The 23,871-nt window shown below is 35.5% G+C and overlaps 1 protein-coding gene across 1 annotated transcript in view; it reads right to left on the reverse strand.

Annotated features, from left to right (window-relative positions):
- The window catches only part of LOC127839805 (uncharacterized), a 34,858-nt gene extending 15,865 nt beyond the window's left edge, over positions 1-18,993 (reverse strand). Inside the window, exons 1-2 of the mRNA XM_052368191.1 lie at positions 18,401-18,993; positions 10,468-10,626 (exon numbers count right to left, since the gene is read on the reverse strand). Of these exons, the coding sequence (XP_052224151.1) occupies positions 10,468-10,626; positions 18,401-18,976 (735 nt within the window). The 5' untranslated portion in view covers positions 18,977-18,993. The remainder of the gene's footprint in view (positions 1-10,467; positions 10,627-18,400) is intronic.
- Between the last annotated feature and the right edge of the window lie 4,878 nt (positions 18,994-23,871).

Below are 23,871 nucleotides of genomic sequence, written 5' to 3' on the forward strand. Positions count from 1 at the left end.
GATACACATGCATTTCGAATATAAAATTGCTAGCTTCAATATTGCAGAAGTGACATTACATGAGCAATTTTGACCCATATATTTGACCTTGAATTATGACCTTGACCTTAACCTTTCACCACTCAAAATGCGCAGCTCCATGAGATACACATGCATGCCAAATATCAAGTTGCAATCTTCAATATTGCAAAAGTATTCATAAAATAAGCAATTTGGGCCACATATATTTGACCTCTGACCTTGAAGGATGACCTTGACTTTTCATCACTAAAAATGTGCAGCTCCATAAGATACACATGCAGGCCAAATATCAAGTTGCTATCTTGAATATTGAAATACTGCAAAAGTGTACATTAAATGAGCGATTTTGACCCATATATTTGACCTTTGACCTTCAAGGATGACCTTGACCTTGACTTTTTACCACTCAAAATGTGCAGCTCCATGAGATACATATGCATGCCAAATATCAAGTTGCTATCTTCAATATTGCAAAAGTTATTGCAAATGTTAAAATTGGCGCAAACCAACCAACCAACCAACAGACCAACCAACAGACAGGACAAAAACAATATGTCCCCAACTACTATAGTGGGGGACATAAAAATGTTTCTTCCTTAGTAGTGACAAGTAGAGCTTGATTCTAAAATTCATTTGTGACCTTATATTCATAACATGTGTTTTTATTCTATACCTTAAACTTTACATATAAATATTTGTAAACTGAAATCAGGTATATAAGAAAATAAATAAGGTACATTTCAAAAGCATCGATGAAGCAAAAAGGAAAATATTGTATCTAAGCTTTTGTATAAGCATTTTTTTAACTTTTGATAATATACCAGATTCTTTTCCACCTTTAAACATATACATAGTAAAGTTTCAATTCAACAAATAAAATGCGCATGAACTTTTCAATGTCCCTCGAGGTATTCTGATAATGTTTCATCCGAGTACCGGTAGTAAACAACATGTTTTTATTTTTTCTTATGATTCATTGCACTAATGTTCTTAATTATCTTGTCGTTTGATCTTTTTAATATTTGCCCATTTTTCTCACGACTTTTCTGTTTGGCATCTTCAACCTGCTGTTTCCGCGGACAAATTCCACTTTTAAGATATTCACTAAAGTAAGTTTTTATTTCCTCCGTTTCTACCTCTGTGAATTTCTGACGTTTTGCAGCCTTTTTTGGGGGGCTTCCTTTTTCTCTTTCCATTAAATTCCTCTTTATCCCCATTTGATATAGTGTGGTCATCTTCGTCCATGCTTCTGAAAAAGTTACACAGAATATTATTCAAATAAAAGCAAGCAACACTAATTCAAAACTTATTACAAAATGTCCTTATTTCTGAAAACACACACAGTGGCGATAATTAAATCAAAAGGACAACGAGGATTCTGCTGTTTTGGTCTTCTCAGATGAGCTTGTTTAGCATTAATTTCCAAAACATGACCAAAACGCAACCTATTGTCTAATAGACAAGATTCACATCAAACATCTTAGCCCTAGTTCTTGCTCTATCAGAAAAGGAGTTTTCTCTATGCTCACAATGAGCATTTTGTAATCAGGTGCGCTGAAAAGAAGTACTGAGATCTTAGAAAGCCATTCGAAAAAGTAAGAAAAGTAAAAACACTGGAAAGCGCAACTCAGCTAAAAAACATTGATCTCCAATGGGGATATTAAAGTACATTGTTTCAATTTTTTTAATTTAACTTACCCATAGCCATCTGGGGCATCACGACTTGTGTGCTCAGCATCGACTTCTGCTTGACATTCAAGACTTGTGTGCTCGGCATCGACTTCTGCTTGACTTTCTGCTCTATTTTCATTACCACATGTCTCTGGACCAGATGTTAAAATGTCTGAAAAGATTCATCAACTGTTTACAATGTGTACTGTTAACAGTAAATGCACCTACATATTTATCGGATTTTCATCAATTTCATAATCAAGCATCTGCCATGTACAATAAAACAACAGTCTACATTATAGCAGGGCCACTATGGGTTGAAAAGGGATATAGATATACAGCCTGCAAATTTAATAATTTGATTGGCTGATAAGGTAGGTCCAAACAATAATATAGATTTCAGCAAGAAACTCCGGGAAATGGCAGCCATTTTGTTTTAAGTCAGTCTGAATCTATTCTAGTATTAAATAAGTAAATGTGAAATGTTATACATACATGTAGATAGTTAAATAACATCATTAATAAGTAAGTGTTTGATATTGGCCCTGTTATTTGTCCTCGGGTCAGTTTTATTGGCCCTCTGCCTTCGGCGAATACGACTGCCCTCGGAAAAATAACAGTTGAGACTGATATCAAATCACTTAATCATCAACAAATAGTCAAAATCAGTGCTAAGAAAAAAAAATTATATATATTAGATATAAGACATTTATGAAAGAAAAATATACACATGCATGTGTTGTCCTAGAAAAGCATTAACATTTTGCATTTAACTGCTAAATCTGGTACTTACAAAACTTTTATTATTCAATCCTTATATTAAATAGTTAAAATAGTGCTTTTAGTTTATAATTTTTATACCATTAGAACACTGAATCTAATTTAATTATAATTGATTAAAACAAGATCACCGCATAACGGGTGCCAACGCTCGGCTGAGGGTGCAGTATTGAATAAATGAAAGCTTGTCGGATTTTAATTTTTTTGAAGGTCACAGTGACCTTGACCTATGACCTAGTGACCCAAAAATGGGTGTGGAATGTAAAACTCAGCAAGGAGCATCTAAATATAAAGTTTTAAAGTTGTAGGTGGAAGCACTTTGATAATAGAGCAAATTGTCAAGGTTTTAGCACCAGGCGGACGGAAGACAGCAGACGCCGGACAACGAGCTGGCTGTGACAATAAGTCGGGTTTTCTCCGAAAACAGCAGAACTAAAAATCATCAAAAATACCTTTAAAAGGTATATTCCTATTTACATCAAGACTCTTTCCTACAAACTTTTCTGTAAGGTTTATGTCTTGCATCAGCAATACTTTGCTGATTTTGACTCTTTCAATGAAGCCAGACATTTGCCTGTAGTGGTCCAAGCGCACTCTCGTTGTATGACCCAGGTGGCTACACAGCAATTGTAGCTTGTTTGGTTTCAAGTTTATCACCTGAAAATAATATTATGATCGCAATTGCAATCATCAATCATTGTTTAAAGAACTGCACTTTGGTTCTCATTACTTTTTGGGCTGATAGAAAGGCTTGTTATTGTGTAATATTCATTTAATATGGGAAAGTGAAAGTCATTCTGGCTTAAAAGAAAAGTTTCTGCATTCATAAGTCTAAGAAATTGTGTATTGTGCTTAAAAAATAAAATAAACAAAAGATGTGTTTTTCAGAAACACAATGACCCCTATTGCACCGCTTTGAGGCCATATATTTGACATTTGACCTCGAAGGATAACCTTGACCTTTCATCCCTCAAAATGTGCAGCTATATGAGATACACATGCATGCCAAATATCAAGTTGACATCTTCAATATTTCAAAAGATATGACCAAGGTTTAAGTTTCAACGACGCTTTGAAGCCATATATTTGATCAAGTTGTTATCTTCAATATTACAAAAGTTATTCATTATTGCAAAAGTTTAACCAAGGTTAAAGTTTTCAACAGAATGACAGACAGACAGGCGAAAAACAATATACCCCCGATCCTTCGATCCGAGGCCGGGCATAATAATCCACTGTTGAATTTAAATGAGTTCCAAACCCACAAAGTACGAGATATAATCTTTACCTGGCTTAATGTTGCAGTTATTTCCTAAGGTTCACCTCCTGACTGACTGTGTGTGATGTATCTTGACGTTCTGATGAGCAAACCTCTTGACTGGCTGTAGGGGATGTATCTATATGTGCTGATGGCCAAACCTCTTGACTAGCTGTGGGTGATTATCTTGACCTGCCGATGAGCAAACCTCTTGACCGGCTGTGGGTAATGTATCTTGACGTTCTGATGGCCAAACCTCTTGACTGGCTGAGGGTGATGTTTTTGACGTGCTGAAGACCGAACCTCTTGACTGGCTGTAGGTGATGAATCTTGACCTCCTGATGAGCACACCTCTTGACCAGCTGTGGGCGATGTATCTTGACCTGATGATGAGCACGCCTATTTATTGGCTGTGGGTGATGTATTTTGACCTACATCCTGATTTGAAGGGATAAAAGCATTAACAAAAAATAATAAAATGCCAGCGTTTCGGTCAATGATGTGCAGACTAATGAATTATAAAATCAAAAACACAGAAAAGGTGAAAATAATCACATACACAAACATTATGTGTATAGGTAAAGTCAAAATTGTTAATATGTTTGTACTAACATTTTGAATTGAAATCAAAGTAAAATGAATAGTTTAAAAACGTGTTACTTTGCAGAAAATGTTGTGGATTTTCAATTTATTTTAGTCAGTTTGTAATACTGAACATATTTAAAAGGCAAGTAACAGAAATATTAATCTATCAACAAAAGTTTATGTTTCTATACCTTTAAGAACCCCTTCTTCAGTGCAAACTCTCCATCATTTAAGAAGGCCTCCAAGTTCTTTGGTTGTTTCTGTAAAGCCACTGAAATGATTTTTTTATTTGATTATATGACTTTTTGTGTCATAAATAGGCCTGATTTGTGTATATGAACTACATCACTAGTGTATCTTTTATCCCTATTGCTAATGTGTCTTTAATAACAATCTAGCAACTGTCATGTCCATAACTTGTGTGACTATAATGTCCAAGAGTTGTGTGACTTAACTGTCCATAACCTTAGTGACTGCCAAGTTCATAAATTGTGAGACTTTAATGTCAATAATCTAAGTAACTGTCATGTTCATAACTTGTGTGACTGTCATGTCCATAAATTGTGTGACTTAATTGTCCATAACATAAGTGACTGTCATGTCCATAAATTGCGTGACTTTAATATTAATAATCTAATTAACTGGAATGTCCATAACTTGTGTGACTGTCATGTCCATAAATTGTGCGACTTAATTGTCCATAACATAAGTGACTGTCATGTCCATAAATCGCGTGACTTTAATATTAATAATCTAATTAACTGGAATGTCCATAACTTGTGTGACTGTCATGTCCATAAGTTGTGTGACTTATTTGTCCATAACATAAGTGACTGTCATGTCCATAAATTGCGTAACTTTATTTTTTAAACTATGAAACTGTCATGTCCATAACTTGTGTGACTTTAACGTTCATAACCTAAGTGACTGTCGTGTCCATAAATTGTGTAACTTTAATATTAATAAACTAAGTAACTGACATGCCCCTAACTTGTGTGACTGTAATGTCCGTAAGTTGTGTGACTTAATTGTCCATAACCTAAGTGGCTGTCATGTCCATAAATTGTGTGACTTTAACTTTATAAACAATGTAACTGGCATGTCCATAATGTGTGTGACTTTAACGTACATCACCTTAGTGACTGTCATGTCCATAAACTGTGTGACTTGAATGTTAATAATCTAAGTAACTGTAATGACCATAAGTTGTGTCACTGTAATGTCCGTAAGTTGTGTGACTTAATTGTCCATAACCTATGTGACTGTCATGTCCATAAATTGTGTGACTTTAATGTTAATAATCTAAGTAACTGTAATGACCAAAAGTTGTGTCACTGTAATGTCCATAAGTTGTGTCACTTAATTGTCCATAACCTAAGGGACTGTCATGTCCATAAATTGTGTGACTTTAATATCAATAAAGTTAGTAACTGACATGTCCCTAACTTGTGTGACTGTAATGTCCGTAAGTTGTGTGACTTAATTGCCCATAACCTAATTGGTTGTCATGTCCATAAAATGTGGGACTTTAATTTTATTAAACTATGTAACTGGCATGTCCATAATTTGTTCGACTTTAACGTCCATAACCTAAGTGACTGTCATGCCCATAAAGTGTGTGACTTAAATGTTAATAATCTAAGTAACTGTAATGACCGTAAGTTGTGTCACTGTAATGTCCGTAAGTTGTGTGACTTAATTGTCCATAACCTAAGGGACTGTCATGTCCATAAATTGTGTGACTTTAATGTTAATAATATAAGTAACTGTAATGACCGTAAGTTGTGTCACTGTAATGTCCGTAAGTTGTGTGACTTAATTGTCCATAACCTAAGGAACTGTCATGTCCATAAATTGTGTGACTTTAATGTTAATAATTTAAGTAACTGTAATGACCGTAAGTTGTGTCACTGTAATGTCCATAAGTTGTGTGACTTAATTGTCCATAATCTAAGTGACTGTCATGTCCATAAATTGTGTGACTTAAATTTTATTAACTTAAGTAACTGTTATGTCTATAACTTGTGTGACTTTAACGTCCTATAATCTAAGTGACTGTAAAGTCCATACAGTTTGTGACTTTAATGTTAATAATCTTAGTAACTGTAATGTCCGTGAGTTGTGTGACAGTCATGTCCATAAATTGTGTGACTTTAATTTTATTAAACTGCCATGTCCATAACGTGTGTGACTTTAACGTCCATAACCTAAGTGACTATTATGTCCATTAATCGTGTGACTTTAATTTTATTAAACTGGGTAACTGTCATGTCCATTACGCAGGTGTGACGTATGACTTTAACGTCCATAACCTAAGTGACTGTCATGTCCATAAATTGTGTGACTTTAATTTTAATAATCTAAGTAACTGTCATGTCCATAACGTGTGTGACTGTACTGATCATCAAGTGAGTTATTCTTGAAATCAAGTATAAGTGTAAAATTATATCAGACGCCAATATATATTTTGGAAACTTAACACGGACAATCTAAAGCCAACTCCTATATACCTCCCTTCAATCTTTGAATAATGAATAACTCTGAACGTAATTAGGTGCACTCCAGACCCGGGGGGTTAACTTCCTATATACGGTATATAGGGGTGTTCCGATTTTTCGGGGTGTGTTTTTCGACTAAAATTATAAATATGGGTATGGTTTTGAGCATCTAAGTATATATATGAGTATTGAAATCAGAAATTTGCTTGTATATAAATGCATATAGATTTGAAAGTATCAGTATCAAAATGGGAATAACCAATGTCATTCTTGTACATAAATGGGTATCAATCAGTAGCGAGAAAGATGCAGAAACATGACTGTTTTTATCTGTTGCTTGATCGAACAAGATGATACTGTGACGTCATATATTAACATTCGTCAAAATTAAGTGACGAAATCGTTACATAATCTAAAAGTGCCGGGAAAAGTGCAGTTACTGCAAATGATTTATGAAAATTGTGTTGGAATTTGACGACTGTCAAACTATCCGAATTATGCTACATGTGTACACAGAATTATACTCTGCCATGGTGACATCATGGATAATTATATATTTTTTGTAGAAAATTTTGATTATGTGTGAAATCATGAAATCGTTATCACAGGCTTTGAAAGCAAATTAAGAAAAAAAATAATTTCCGGTCATACTTAAGAACGCTCTTTATAATACATCAAAACAACATAAATATTTGCATAATTCAATAAGCATACAATATTGATATGATAGAGATTAAAATTCTATAATGAATTGTGACCACTTTATCAAAGTACTGAAATGGGTCCAGTTTATCAAAATTCTTGTATTGAAATGGGTCCACTTTCTCAACAGTGTCGTATACAAATGGGTCTGCTTTAAAAAAAATCTTGTATCAAAATGGGTCTACTTTATCAGAGTTGGGTCACATTTCGGAAGTCTCAGCGGGACACTTCTACCCTAAAATTTGGGAAGTTACCGAAGGTTGGTGGCTCTACCTAAACGCACAAAACAAAACAAACCAAATACATAACGAATAAACAATCCCACAATAAAAGTATTTCAGGGCGTTGTTCAAGAGAATGTAAAACTACATATACCACTGGAATTAAAACAAGAGCACCGTATAACGGGTGCAAACGCTCGGCTGCAGGTGCAGTTATGAATAAAAGATTGTCAGAATTGTTTTTTTTAGCGCTCACAGTGACCTTGACCTCTGACCTAGTGACCCCAAAAATGGTTGTTGCGTGTAGAACTCCTCAAGGTGCACCTACAAATGAAGTTTCAAAGTTGTAGGTGGAAGCACTTTGACTTTAGAGACAAATGTCAAGGTATTAGCACGACGGCGGACGAAGAGCTGGCTATGACAATACCTCGGTATTTCTCCAAAAACAGCCGAGCTAAAATCAGCTCAATATCAGTAGTTTGAAAGAATTGTTCGTATTTGCAATCCTGTGGTATTATCCACACATGTTGATTTGTAGAAAGCAACAAGACTGCTTTACTGTCCAAGTGATAATTTTATATCCTTAGGAAAAATTACAGTTCACTCAGTCTTTTATTTATCAATTTGCACCATCTTAATTTTTTACATTGATCATAGTGTGACAATGCACAAAACTTAGACCAGCATTAAATATTCCAATAAAAGTTAAACATTTTATAAACACAATACATATAATATTTTCTCTTCTAGTATTTGCATTGGTCGACCATCAAGGCTGTAAATTTGGCTAAAAAAGCCCTGCATTTACCTCAGAATTATTTACAAACAAAATGTACATGCAAGTACATTGTGTGTTTGTGTTGAATGTAAAATTTATATTTACATGTATATTTATTTGAGTAATAACTTTCAACTGCAAATTATATAGCAGCAATTCACCAGCTACTCACATAAAAACATAATGAAAACTGTCAAAGAAAACTAAATAGTTCTGTTCCTCTTGTTTTATAAACTCATAATTTTTTAATAGTTCATCTGGTGACAAACTTTACCCAGATTTAAACTTAACCTAGATATCATTACATGACCCTAATAACATTTCAAGGGACCGGGGCCCTCATGTAGGGGAATTTAACATCGTTTTGAAGAAAAAGGGGAAATTGTTTTAGCTTTATGTTCAATTAATGTTGTTCAAATAAAAAATATCCAACTTCACATTTTATGCAATCTTTATAATCACCAATGCATCTTTAAAAGAAAATAAGAAAATCCTATAATATGTTTCACTGAAAACAGTGTAATGATCAACGTTTTTGCTTGAGCAATACACATTTCTTTGCTCGTAAGATGTAAAACTAAAACATGTAGTCAGCCAACACATGGTTTCCCTGGAAAAGCCACAATTTAATGGTTACAATTGACAGGTAGCTAGTTTCTTCGGCACCTGGTTACTTCGGCATCGTAATTAAATGCCACTTTGGCATTCGGGTTTGACCAGTTCGGCATTTACAGTTTGTCTAATCTAATTAAAATATCATTATGGTGGCTGCCGCCCCACAACGGCGCTTTACTTTTTTTCCATATAAAAAAAAATTTGCTGCAGCAAATTTGTTTACAAACAAAATGGCGGCGTCTTTTTAACGTTGCTAACGACGAGCAGGTGCGCGTGAAAAAACAGCGAAATTATTGACAACTATTGAAAGCAATGTGCGTTTACTCTGTTAAAATTAGTTGTGCTTATGGCGTATTGGTTGTAAAAAAATGAGACACAAATTAAATATTGCATTTCCCTATCACTGTGTGGCCAATAAAACATTTCAAAATGACCTTATAATTATTTATTCCTATTTTCATTGCTTAAACTGGGTGCCATATGTCATTCACAAAAAGAAAACATCTAAATGGATTATACATATAGAAAGAAAACATACAAAACTTACCTCACATATGGTTCTATAAAATATAAATCCGTTATGTTGGTTTCTGCGACGTTTAAAACAGCCCCACTACACACAAAAGCCACATGTCCTTCACGCGGGAGAACGCTGGTGCACGCGCATGCGTCGATTAGAAAGCCTGGAGTTCATTGGCTCGTCTTTTTTATAAACAGGCTTCTGATTGCTTCAAATATAGACGCTCAAACTTTCATGGACACTTGCAAAAATAAAAGTTACGGTCTCGTCCATCGCATAGACAGTTTTACATAGACATCCTTTGGACACACTTTGGACAAAAACGTTGTGCGACTTCTCCAGATAGGTTTAAAGTTGCACAAGACACATTTTGACGAACTTTGGGCAAATGTATTGTGCGACCAGTTGCACAATTAAATTAAGACACACAATGTATATCTAGGCATAAAAAAGTTGCACAATGTATCATTCGTGAGAACGGACAGACCGACGGACGGAACGACCAACGGACCGACATGAGCAAAACAATATACCCCCTCTTCTTCGAAGGGGGCATAAATAGTTAGGACATATATGTAATTAGTTTTCAAATCTAAAAGTACAAAATTAATGTATCATGTAGTAATCTATATACAGTAACATGAACTGTATTTGAGAGTAACTCAATCTAGTTAATCATAAAATATCATTAAGTTACAATAGACCTACATGTACACGATAATATAATTATGTCTTCATAAAACATATTATATCACCCTTTTATTATTTGTCGGAATGCGCCTACCTTTACGGTTTGTATCGAAACACAAAATTTATACCTCTGCTAATTTCCTCAGAGCCTCTTGTGCAGTAACGTCATGTGATAGACACTTCGAGTCACTCAGCAGGCTAGTCAGTATTGTGAAGATGTCCCGGAGGTCTGGATCTGTTACTTTACACTGCGACGAATGACGGACAGTTCTGCCAATCTCTCGTGCCTATGAAAACATATATGTTATATTATATTATTTTAAGTTGTATTGAGTGAAATGGTTGAGCTAATGTCTACATGATATACATGTATGAAATTATGACAGGGCTATAGATAACAAGCGTATTTGCGTTATTACGCAATTAAAACAAGCACATTCGTTGAATTGATATCTCCCGCCAATATGCATCTGGACACTCATACCAAGTTTCAATCAAATCCGCAAAGCGCTTCAAAGATATGGCTCTGGACAAACTAACAAGCATTTTTTCAAAATACAAAGGGCCATTAATCTGTAATTATCAGATTGTGTACAATTCCATTTGGAGTGCATCATCTATTTATCCACATATATACTCATACCAAGTTTCAATGAAATCCGCCAAAGCACGTCCAAGATATGGCTCCGGACGGACGGACGGAAAGACGGACGGACAACGCCAAAACAATATCCTTCCGCCTATGGCGGGGGGTAATAACCAAAAACGTTATTAAATTTCAAATAAAGTGAACACAAACGAAAATACAAATTTTACAACTTAATTCCCGTAAAAAAAAACGCAAACGCAATTCTTTTTACAAACAACGGGCCTATTTTTAGACTGGTTATTTTCCATACAAAAATGTACCGGATAGTTTATATGCCGTCCTATGAAAACAAGAGGGCAGTCTTTCCAGTGCTTATCAATCTTTGGGGTATTATTGTAATTCGTATTCGTAGACCCGTCCGCTTTCTACTTTCATTTTCAAAGTATTCAACTCAAAATGACCCGAAAATGGGGTGCATCGCTTTGAACAGCCATTACGTCATCAACTGTGCAGCAATTTTCACTACCGCGGTCTTATTCAACGCAAAAAAAATGAGTGAACTTTTATCAGAAATTCAGAAATTGTTTGTTGTTATGCACAGGTACATTTTTTAATTCCATTTGTATAAATAATATAATAACCTTAGTAGATTTTTATTATATTATATATGTCATTTCCTCAATTAAAAAATATTGGGGGCAATGGGGGTGAGAGGGGGGTATAATGTGGGGTGTGGTAATTGTTTAGATGTTTGAAAATAAAATTAAGTGGTGGGGGGTAGGGGGGTGGGGGTGAGAGGGGGTTATAATGTGGGGTGGGGTAATTTATAAGATGTCAAAAAAAAATTGGGGGGTGGGGGTAGGGGGGTTAGGGGGGAGTGAGGGGGTATCATGTGGGGTGTGGTAATTTATTAGATGTTTACAAAATTATTTTTTTTTGGGGGGTGGGGGGTGAGAGGGGGTATAATGTGGGTTGTGGTAATTTATAACATGTTTTGTATGGGGGGAAAGGGGGTGGGGTGAGAAGGGGGTATAATGTGGGGTGGGGTAATTTCTTAGATGTTTAAAAAAATAAATATTTTGTTTTGGGGCGGTGGGGGTAGGGGGTGTGGGTGAGAGCGGGGTATAAAGTGGGGTGTGATAATTAATTAGATAAAAATGGGGTGGTGGGGATATTGGGGGTAGGGGGAAGTGAGAGGGGGGTATAATGTGGTGTATGGTAATTAATAAGATGTTTAAAAAAATTGGGAGGGGGGTAGTGGGGAGTGAGAGGGGGTATGTGGGGTGGGGTAATTTATTAGATGTTTAAAAAAAATGTGGGGGGATGGGGGGGGTAGGGGGTGAGAGGGGGATATAATTTTGGGTGTGGTAATTTATAAAATGATGTTTAAAAAAAGTTGAGTGGGGTGAGGTTGGGGGGCGAAAATATAGGTTGGGGTGATGTTGGTAAACAAGTATGCAAAATATAAAAGTAATATGTCAAGGGACAATGTAAACAAGATGTGTTTGTGAAACACAATGTCCCCCTATATAACGTTTGAGTTTGAAGGATGACCTTGACGTAGTGAAGGATGACCTTGACCTTGACCTTTCACCACTCAAAATGTGCAGCTCCATGAGATACACATGCATGCCAAATATCAAGTTGCTCTCTTCAATATTGCAAAAGTATTCATAAAATAAGCGATTTGGGCCACATATATTTGACCTCTGACCTTGAAGGATGACCTTGACCTTTCACCACTCAAAATGTGCAGCTCCATGAGATACACATGCATGCCAAATATCAAGTTGCTATCTTGAATATTGAAATACTGCAAAAGTGTACATTAAATGAGCGATTTTGACCCATATATTTGACCTTTGACCTTGAAGGATGACCTTAACCTTTCACCCCTCAAAATGTGCAGCTCTATGAGATACATATGCATGCAAAATATCAAGTTGCTATCTTCAATATTGCAAAAGTTATTGCAAATGTTAAAGTTGGCGCAAACCAACCAACCAACCAACAGACCAACAGACCAACAGACAAGACAAAAACAATATGTCCCCCACTACTATAGTGGGGGACATAAAAAGGGACAGTTACTATCACCTGAAATAGCAGACTTGTTAATTGGCATATGCCAAACAAGGCCCACCTCGTGCAAGTGACTACCAAGTGTCACCCCTCTTTTCCCAGCACGATTCTTTCGCAACCGCGTATTACACGCAGAGCTACAGATAAGCTTTTTAGGGTAATTGGGTAATCCCCTTCAAAATAAGAATGAATTTGGTAATGGAAAACGTGATTGGGTATCCAAAAGTATGATACCCGCTCATATAAAAAAAATTGGGTATTTGTACCAAAACAAACAAGTGAATTGGGAAATTGCATTAGAACATGAATTTAGCTTCTCAAAACCTTACCTACACAAAGTCACTGTTATGTATTCAATGTCAGTATAGGTTGTTCTATCTTTCTGCTACCAGATTCAACAATAACAATTTTTAGCACAAGGCACTGAAAATGTTATTTTGGAGAACTAGGGTTAGGGTTAGGGTTACTATTATTATATTAAAAATTATTTTTTGGCATTTTCGGTCTTAACACACATTATTATACTATCTCAACACCGTTCCAGCCCGCTGTTCATCCCATCAACAAGTTCATCTAAAATACTTCCGCAGATGTCCACGGAACAAAACATGGAGTTAATATTGTCATTAACTATGTCCTTTGCAATTGTTTACTATTTAGATTTATTTAACACGACAACGGAATCTATACGTTTTTATGTATTTTTTGCGGAACTTTTCGTCTGCCTCGAGACGCCATTTTGTTTGACTCGCATGTGTTATCATCTAAACGAATGGTAAATACTTTACCAGATAAAACAAGCGCTTGTCGATTAAGACTCGAGTCAAAACGGCCAAAACAAAACAGGATTTTTCATTACGCATAGAAGGCGGCTCGAATTGGGTATCGGCGATTTGTTTTGCGTTTTGAAAAAAAATGCGTATCCACCTATTTTTGATTGCGTATTTACGCACAAACGCAGTTTATCTGTAGCTCTGATTACATGTATTACAAACATTACAAACAAATCGGACGTTTTTTTTTTCAAAACCAGGAATGGACGAATTTAAGTGCTGACGAAATAGTAATTTTTTTAAAAGGACGAAATTTCGTGCTGCCGAAAATAATTGGTTTCACAGTATAACATGTAGGCCATTAGAGTTTCAAAGTCTTTTTTATAATATTTGAACTCGTGACCTAGTTTTATGTAAGAATATTAACCAGATTCAGATTAGGTCTAGATAGTGTCATCAGAAACATTCTGACCAAGTTACAGTACAGCCAACGCGGCAAACACATAATCCGCGGCTACGCCACGGCCAGATTATTAGTACGCGGCGACCGAATTGTGTGTTCACGCGGCGTATCGCAATGGCACTCGGCATCGATCCGCGCAACGACGCCGAGTCTGTATTAACCTTGCGTACTATCGTGGAGTTAATCCGCCGCATACGTACGCGGCGGATCGAGTGAAAAGATAACCACCTACATGTACATGTATGGGTAGCGTAGAATTAGTTACTCGCAACTGTTAATGTTTCGTTCGATTATCATTATTAAATTTGTAATCCGAAACACACTTCCGAATTTTAATGATAACGCGACCTTTGGCAAATTCGAGCGTCAAATAAACAGTGCTAAAATATACTTTGTTTCATAAAAAGCGCGCGAAAATTATGCAGACATGTAGGACGTGGTTTGGAAAGTTTGGGTGTATTTTGTGTTGTATAAATACATGAACATCACGTCAGGCGTAAATCGCGTGTTCAGTGGGAAAAAAATGCCTCGATTAGACGTTATTTCATCATCTCTATAAATAGTAACAAATGCCAAAATGTATTTGATACTTAAGGAAATATCGAGAATGTTTGTGTATCGTAAATATTTACCAGCATTTGCTTTAAAACTGGAATATACATGTACGGGATTATCGGGTAATTAGTATCGATATTAACTGTTTAATATGAACAAAATAAAACGTGTTTATATACGCATATTCAAACAATAGTTATAATTAACTGATAATTAACAAAACAACAAATACGTCGTCACCGTCTTGATTATTGATGTGGCTTCAAACTGCTAATTTTCTCAGCTTAAATATAATAGCAAAAATCAATATGCAATTAATTTATAAATCCACCATATGCTGGAGCCTTGACCACTTGTATGTGCGAAAACATAATTACGTGACCTTATGTATGTGTGAAATACATACACTACGGGCGGGAAACAAACTTAATTGGCCAGACACATTAACTATGCTTACATGTATATGCTAATACAATCCGCACACAATAAATTTATTATAATTTTAATTATTATTATTATTGTTCTTTCAAAATTTGTTAACTAAATATAACTAATAATTTTAAAAAGATTTTTTATCGACTCGGCATCATTTCGCGGATCGCGGCATGCCTCGGCGGACAGATGCAAAGTTTCGCGGCGAAATGCGACTTGTCGCCGCATACTGACGCGGCTTCATCGACTGACGCGGCATCGACACGTTTCGCCTTGCCGCTGCGGATCGCGAAATACGTTTGTTCCGCTTTGGCTGTACTGTACATCGAGATAAATTTACAAAACTGGCCTCTGGGCTAGGATTAGGGTTACATAGGAAGCAAGGTTTTACTAAGATCTAATCTTCTGAACTATTTTTTTATGTGTTTGACCCATATTCGAAATCTGCTTAGATATTGCCAAGATACATTATCTTACCAGGTCCAATCAAGGTGGGATCTTAAATATGGCCCTAATTGTTTAAAGAAGGTTTGTCTAAGATTTGTCTATTTGGCCTTGTTTTGGGATACACCTCTCATAAAGTGTCAAGATACAATTTCTGACCAAGTGTCATCAATACAAAGTCTCAAATGTTGCTTCTCAAGTGATAACAAGGAATTTCTAAGATGTACATTTGTAATATAGTACATGTAATCTAGTGCTTGGATAAACATGATCAAAATTCGAATATTGACGCAAAAGGGTGTTCCGAAAAAAGCACAATAAGAATCAAGATTTCATCGCAAAGTGGACTATCCGTGCCATAACCAACTCAACGTTGATGACACACGATTAGAGCTGCAACGATTCACCAACAGCTCGATTTGATCTCGATTTCAGACACTCCGATACCGATTTTTTTCGATTCGACTCATCTTCAAATTCCATTGATTTCCATTGAATTCCATAAAGTGCTAATGACTATGGCAGACGGGAACCTTCATGAATGGCAAAATCAATGGTATATATTTAAACGTAATTTGTCATAATTTCGGATATTAATTTTCGGATACTTTATCCCCATTTATATCCAGACAGATTGATGTCGCAGGAAAATATGATCCCTGGGGTTAATGGCATTTGATAAAAAATGTGTTATGTTAATTGTAGCATGATCACTGATTAAAACTGTACATTCAAGTAAGGACTAGTGTAATGTGAGTTTTTAATAATAAAGCCAATATGAAAACAAGGGCTGTTTGTAAAACATGCATGCCACCCATATGGGCTGTCCGTTGTACTGGCAGCCATTGTGTGAATACGACTTTTGTCACTGTGACCTTGACCTTTGACCTAGTGACCTGAAAATCAATAGGGGTCATCTGCAAGTCACGATCAATGAACCTATGAAGTGTCATGATCCTAGGCAAAAGCGTTCTTGAGTTATCATCCGAAAATCATTTGACTATTTCGGGTCACCGTGACCTTGACCTTTAACCTTGTGACCTCAAAATCAATAGGGGTCATCTGCGAGTCATGATCAATCTACCTATGAAGTTTCGTGATCCTAGGCATATGCGTACTTGAGTTATCATCCGAAAATCATTTTACTTTTTCGGGTCACCGTGACCTTGACCTTTGACCTGAAAATCAAAAGGGGTCATCTGCGAGTCATGATCAATCTACCTTTAAAGTTTCATGATCCTAGGCATATGCGTTCTTGAATTATCATCAGAAAATCATTTACTATTTCGGGTCACCGTGACCTTGACCTTTGACCTCGTGACTTGAAAATCAATAGGGGTTATCTGCAAGTCATGATCAATCTACCCATGAAGTTTCATGATCCTAGGCGTATGCGTTCTTGAGTTATCATCCGGAAACCATTTTACTATTTTGGGTCACCGTGAACTTGACCTTTGACCTTGTGACCTCAAAATCAATAGGGGTCATCTGCAAGTCATGATCAATGTACCTATGAAGTTTCATGATCCTAGGCCCAAGTGTTCTTGAGTTATCGTCTGACAACCACCTGGTGGACGGACGGACCGATCGACCTACCGACATGAGCAAAGCAATATACCCCCTCTTCTTCGAAGAGGGGCATAATTATGTATATTTTGCTGAAAATTTGAAGATGTGTGCAAAATACAACTGGACTCCTACTTTTTCCGTTTGGACTCCTACTTTTTCCTTTTGGACACTCCTTTTTTTCTTTGAACTCTTTTCCAAGGAAGGAGTCCATGGACTCCTGTTTTAAAATCCTAGCAAGAGCCCTGATGCTATTTTTTCTTTATTGGGGCATAAACCTTTGAAAATCATTAAGCAGTGTGTGAAAAATAATATAAATTGCATATTGACACATCATTTTGAGCAATGCAGGCGAGTGTGAAGTATTTACGCTGAAAAGTGTCGGATTTCTTATTCAAAAAAGGTTCCCAGTGTACTCAGACAATCAGACCGGTAATTAGGCAGTTATCCATGGTGAATCTGGCATTATGCAATACCTTATTAACTATAGTTAAAAGTTTGACCTAATGCATTCGAGAACAAGTGTTCCGCTGTCGGAAACATACGCCCCCCCAAACGTGACCTTGACCGTGACCTTTGACCTAGTGACCTCAAACTCAATAGGAGTCATCTGCCAGTTATGATCAATGTACCAATGAAGTGTCATGATCCTAGGTCTAAGCATTCTTGAGTATCATTCGGAAACCATTTGGTGGACGGACCAACCGACCGACAGACTGACGGACCGACATGTGCAAAACAATATACCCCCTCTTCTGCGAGGGGGGGGGGGGGAGGGGGCAAAAAATGTACACTGCTGTTGAATTCAAAACATATTTAATGTTTGTATCTGTGATTAAGCTCTGATACACACTAGTATGTGACTGCAGTTATTATATTTCTTGTGCAATTTAAAGACGTATTATGAGTGTTCAAAATGTGTTTATTGAAATCTTGTAACGACATGTAGACTAATTGACACTGAAAAAAAAACGAATAACACGCGGAATTGCAATGAAACATAGTTATGGCATGAATGCGTACCGGTAATAATTTGTTGATATTAGAAATGTTCAAAACAGTGATATATAGCATACAACATAAACGATCTCATATGTGGCTGAATGGACAGGTGGGTGGGACATAAAATAAACTGACAATCACAAGTATACACTTACCTTTGTTAGTAGACAAGGGGGATTATGTTTTCCTACAGCTATGACGAATGAAAACATGTTGTTAAAGTGTTTGCAGTTCATCATAAAGCTCATGAGCCCGTTGAAGTCGGTATCTTGAACTGAAGTTTTTTCAGCATATCCGTCTGGAGGGAAATAAGCCTTGGCAATTTCCCATGGATTTTTTGCCCATTGTTGCGCTGATGTATTTTTCCATGACGGAATACTAAACGTATGTTGCTTAACAATTTCGTCATGGACTTTATTACATACATTTGCAAGACAAGGTCGTGTTTGTTTCGAAGCATTATAATGCATAGATGTACATGTACCACGTCCTCCTCGTATATTGCATACGCCTTGTGTCGGGCATTTCAGCAAGTTTGCAGTATGGCAGCCTATACATGCGGCTGGCGCCTGACTACTACCCCAGACAGCTTTTAATATATTAGCGTGTAAAGTTTTAGCTTCATTATCCACGAACGACTCTAAGCCCGACTTTGCAATGTCAACTGCCAGCCACGCCTTCAGCCAGTTGGTCCTTTCCGCCTCAGTAAAGACACTGGATAGACTCGCCATTATGGCTTATTCCGCCCCATCCCTGTAAACATATACCAGTTTTATACATTTAATTCCGACCATGTATAAATATCGTTGTTCATAAATATAGATTTTCCAATAATTATGCCAAATATTTGCTTGACCATATTGTTGTTAAAGGTGACTGAGTATGAATATATTTTAGAATCACGTGAGATATAGGTATTGACATATTCAGTAAATAATATGCTTTGAAAGCTGCTATTATGGTATAAGAAATGGTTGTTAAACCGAATTTATCCAGTGGTGTTATAATAAGTGTACGTATAATGCATATTATTTATAATTCCGATTTCAATTGTTATGCTGTGCACAACCTATACTCGTGTTATTGTTTCATATTAAGCTGTTTAAACATGGTATATTAATCCGATTGTGAACTATTGTATTATTGCATTTTATTATTTTATTTTATCAAAAGTATGAGGTCACAACAGCAAAGTACATGGGAAACAAACACTCGAACACCTTACAATCATAGGCTATTAATTATGCATGCAACTGTTCCTTTATAAAAGTCTGTCTTTTTAATCTATATATAACTTACAGTTTAACAGTTTAAAGTAAAAATCCATAAGTAGGGTTTTCCAACCGCCAGCAATGACTAAAAATTAATTCAGTAAAATTAATGTCAAGTTTGTTTAGATCCCGCAAACATAGAAGTCTTACTCCATGATAATAAATAATCCAGCTACACAATACATCCTTCTCTTATGACAATCACTGTTACTGCCGAATTTCCTCAACAAACTTCATCATTAAATCAAACAATCTGTAAATCATGAAGATTATAACGATTACAATAATCCATGTTGAATCAAATATTTGCAACGCAGCTTCCTGAAAATCCTTTAACAATGGTCATTTTTAGAGATACTATGGCATATCTTACAGCTACATATATAACAATGTAGAAATGGATAGTGGTTACACATTGTTTGTAAAATTTAACCTTATGACCTGGTGTTTGATCTCAGGTAAGCATACCAAATGAACCAAATGGCACTTAAGCACTATTATCTGAATATCACTAGTAATGCAAATATAAATGATAGTAATACGTGTCCACTCTAATTTACGAATACAGAAACAAATCGAATTAAAACCTGAATATCTTATGCATTTACACTTAGTGATAATTCAAACTTGAATCATTTAGCACCTTAAAATGCCATCAGAATTGGACGTGATCAAATTCACATAAATTCGATACCAAGTAGACAAATTGTATTTCATACATTTCATAGTTTAATATATTTTTGACAAACATGCTTCAGATTCAAACCTAGCTGAAATATTGGCAAGATAAATATGAAGCGCAGTTTTATTATTCAGTAATTTAATTGTGTTATCTGGACAGCGAGTTCTTTCTAGGAGTTGAACTGGAGATCGAGCAATCCAGATTTGAACTCGGGTTTTAAATTGTTAATATAAACATTCTTACTCCTTTCACACCTGTAGAGTGGTAACGAGCTTAATTTTGATAGAGGATGACCACACTTGTTAAACTGGAGCACTGTTTGCTTATGTGAGTTTAACATGACTACAGCATATTACTAGTTTCTCAAATTTAATTACATAAGTCCGCGAGCAAATGAAACCAAGCCTGGTCAAACTATCCAATGACGCCATTGTAATCGGTCAATGTATTCTGTAACACATAATAATATTTTAAACATAAACACTATTGACTACCAAAACAACATATCAAAATATCTTACTAACTCTTGTATTAAATAAGTAAACGCTTAGTTAAATATGTATTTGTATAAGTAAATACTAATATATATTATTATCCATAAGCATAAAATACAACACAAAAAAGTCACTTTTTATATAGGTATTGAATCATATTGAAATGCCCGATTTTTGTGAATATTTGAGCCCACTGGATGCATGATACAAAATATTACACTTTTTCTTAATGATGTAATCATATGTAATATATTATTGTAACTACACCAAGCGTGAACAATCACGGTTACAATTTCACAATAGACACAAACGTTTCTTTGCAAGCAAGCATTTGTATGAATGCGTACTTGACAAGATATAATTTTCATAGTTGATTGAGTTGTCAGTTAGGTAGTACATAACGGCATATGGTTTTCTAATTGGCACAAATGTAAGTACTAGTTATAGTAATAGAATTAGTAAAAGTAGTTATTTTTGTTGTTTGTGTATGAGTAGTTGTAGACGTAGTAAAAAACGTTGTAGTACTTACATAAGTAGAAGCAGAAGTAGAAGCAGAAGAATTTGTAGTAGAAGTAGTAGTAGTAGTAGTAGTAGAAGTAGTAGTAGTAGTAGTAGTAGTAGTAGTAGTAGTAGTAGTAGTAGTAGTAGTAGTAGTAGTAGTAGTAGTAGTAGTAGTAGTAGTAGTAGTAGTAGTAGTAGAAGTAGTAGTAGTAGTAGTAGTAGTAGTAGTAGTAGTAGTAGAAGTAGTAGTAGTAGTAGTAGTAGAAGTAGTAGTAGTAGTAGTAGTAGTAGTAGTAGAAGTAGTGGTAGTAGTACTAGTAGTAGTATAAGTAAAATAAGTAGTACTTTAAGCAGTAGTAGTTGTAGTAGTAGTAGTAGTAGTAGTAGTAGTAGAAGTAGTAGTAGTAGTAGTAGTAGTAGTAGTAGTAGTAGTAGTAGTAGTAGTAGTAGTAGGAGTAGTAGTAGTAGTAGTAGTAGTAGTAGTTGTAGTAGTAGTAGAAGTAGTAGTAGTAGTAGTAGTAGTAGTAATAGTAGTAGTAATAGTAGTAGTAATTTTGATTGATTTTGTCGATGGTATGAGATTTTGCTGCAAAACATTGGTAGCAGTTTCAAGGAAAACCACCCTTTTAAGCGAATATGTAAACATTTTCAATGTGGCACTATTCGTTAAGTCAAATTTGAGTTCAATGCAAGGGGTCCCACATTATTCAAACTGAAGCCTCTACATGAACCTCAAATCAATATCAAACCCTGGTAATTTTACAGACTATTTGAAGTTGTAAACAAAAATTGTCCCAATCACTGCGTACATTTACGAACAACTTTATGGTAAAACAAAACAGTAGAGTTAGAGTTATACTTTGCATTTTACAAATACAACATTTTTAGTGCCCTACCGGTTTCACCAGAGGGGACTTATGGTTTGCGCTCCGTCTGTCAGTCCGCCAGTCAGTCCGTCCGTCAGTCCGTCCGTCACACTTTTCTGGATCCTGCGATAACTTTAAAAGTTCTTAATATTTTTTCATGCAACTTGGACCATGAACATGGATAGATGTCAATATGGACATTATGCACGTCATTTCATTTCGTTCCTATGTCAAAAATTATAAATGCTATGGCAACAAATAGATTAAAAATACTTCTGAAATGGTGGTTTTCTAGATCCTGCGATAACTTTTAAAGTTCTTAATTATTTTTAATGAAACTTAAAACATGGATAGATGGCAATATGGACATTATGCACGTCATTGCATTTTGTTCCTACATCAAAAATTCTGGTTGCTATCGCAACAAATATCTATATTTTTTAAATCTGAAAATGGTGGAATTTCTGACAATGGTGAAGCCGGTAGGGGACTTATATTGCTTTACAATAGTTTTGTTCTAACTATATTTCTACATAAGCCAAGCTCTGCGTAAATAACAATTAAAATCTGCATAAAAATACTAGCAACTACAAAATACCTGATATCTTTACCAACTTTTCAAACAAACAAAATTGTTCAAAGCATAAGCGAAGCTCTGCGTAAATTAACGCACTTAAATCAATATAAAACCCTGGCAATTTTACAGAGTATTTGAAGTTGTATACAAAAAAATCCCTAGCACTGCATAAATTTACAAACTAATTATTTGGTAAGATCGGTTGTTATACTCTGAATTTCTAAAATACATAATTTTCTGACTATCTTTCTACATAAGCCATGTCTTGCATAAATTTACGCACTAAAATCATCTAAGAAATACCAAATAATTTTACAAACTAATCAAAGTAATAAACAAAAATTGTCCAAGCAATGCATTAATGTACGAATATATGACAAAATATAGTTATATTATAGTTTGAAATTTATAAAACAACACTTTCAACTAAACTATATGTCAGGAAAGTCTATTTCATCTTGATCTTGTTCGCAGTGCGCAAGCTACTGTCCCCCTTCAAAAGCTCCCAGGCCATACAAGCTGAACACGGTTGACCTGCACACCCAACAGTGGAAATAATAAAACAAGTGATCACACATCCACCCACTTTCTGCCCGGAACAACAGGTTTTCCTTTGTATTATTACTGTTTAAAGGTTGACATTGCAGGATTAGTTTAAACCAATTTATTTTAGCCATAGGCTTATTTAAAATGCTTTCAAGTCCGTTTCTTGAGGCTAGGACCATTACTTGTTGTCTATGGGGATATCTAAATAACGTCCCCGCATTGTGGATCGAACATATTACCTTCTAGCAGGGTTTTTTTCTGCCTATTTTGGGAAAAGGATCCTGACCAAATTTGGAATTTTTTATCGACAAAATTGGTCATGTTGGGAATTTTTGCTGCGATGAAACGGCTCATTTGGGGAAAAATTGTGAATTTATCATACTTAAATAATTCAGCGGTTTAACAAATAAATTTGTTTTTATTTGTTATTTTGTCTTCTTTTAATAAACAGATGCAATATTGGAAATGTTCAACGTTTATTCAAGTACTGCAAATTTGTTTCTCAGTTACACTCTGAGATAAGAACTGAACAGTCAAAACCGTAAAGCAGATATTTTTTACCAAAACAAACACTGGTTAGTCACACAAGTTTTAAGACACTTCATTCTTAATTTTTTTTTTTTTTTTGGAAATTGGTTTTTTTTATAATTTTGGTTTGGGATCGGGTCCGTTTGCATTGGGAGTGCCTC

The sequence above is a fragment of the Dreissena polymorpha genome, chromosome 7 (assembly GCF_020536995.1).
Source record: "Dreissena polymorpha isolate Duluth1 chromosome 7, UMN_Dpol_1.0, whole genome shotgun sequence".
Classification (NCBI taxonomy): domain Eukaryota; kingdom Metazoa; phylum Mollusca; class Bivalvia; order Myida; family Dreissenidae; genus Dreissena; species Dreissena polymorpha.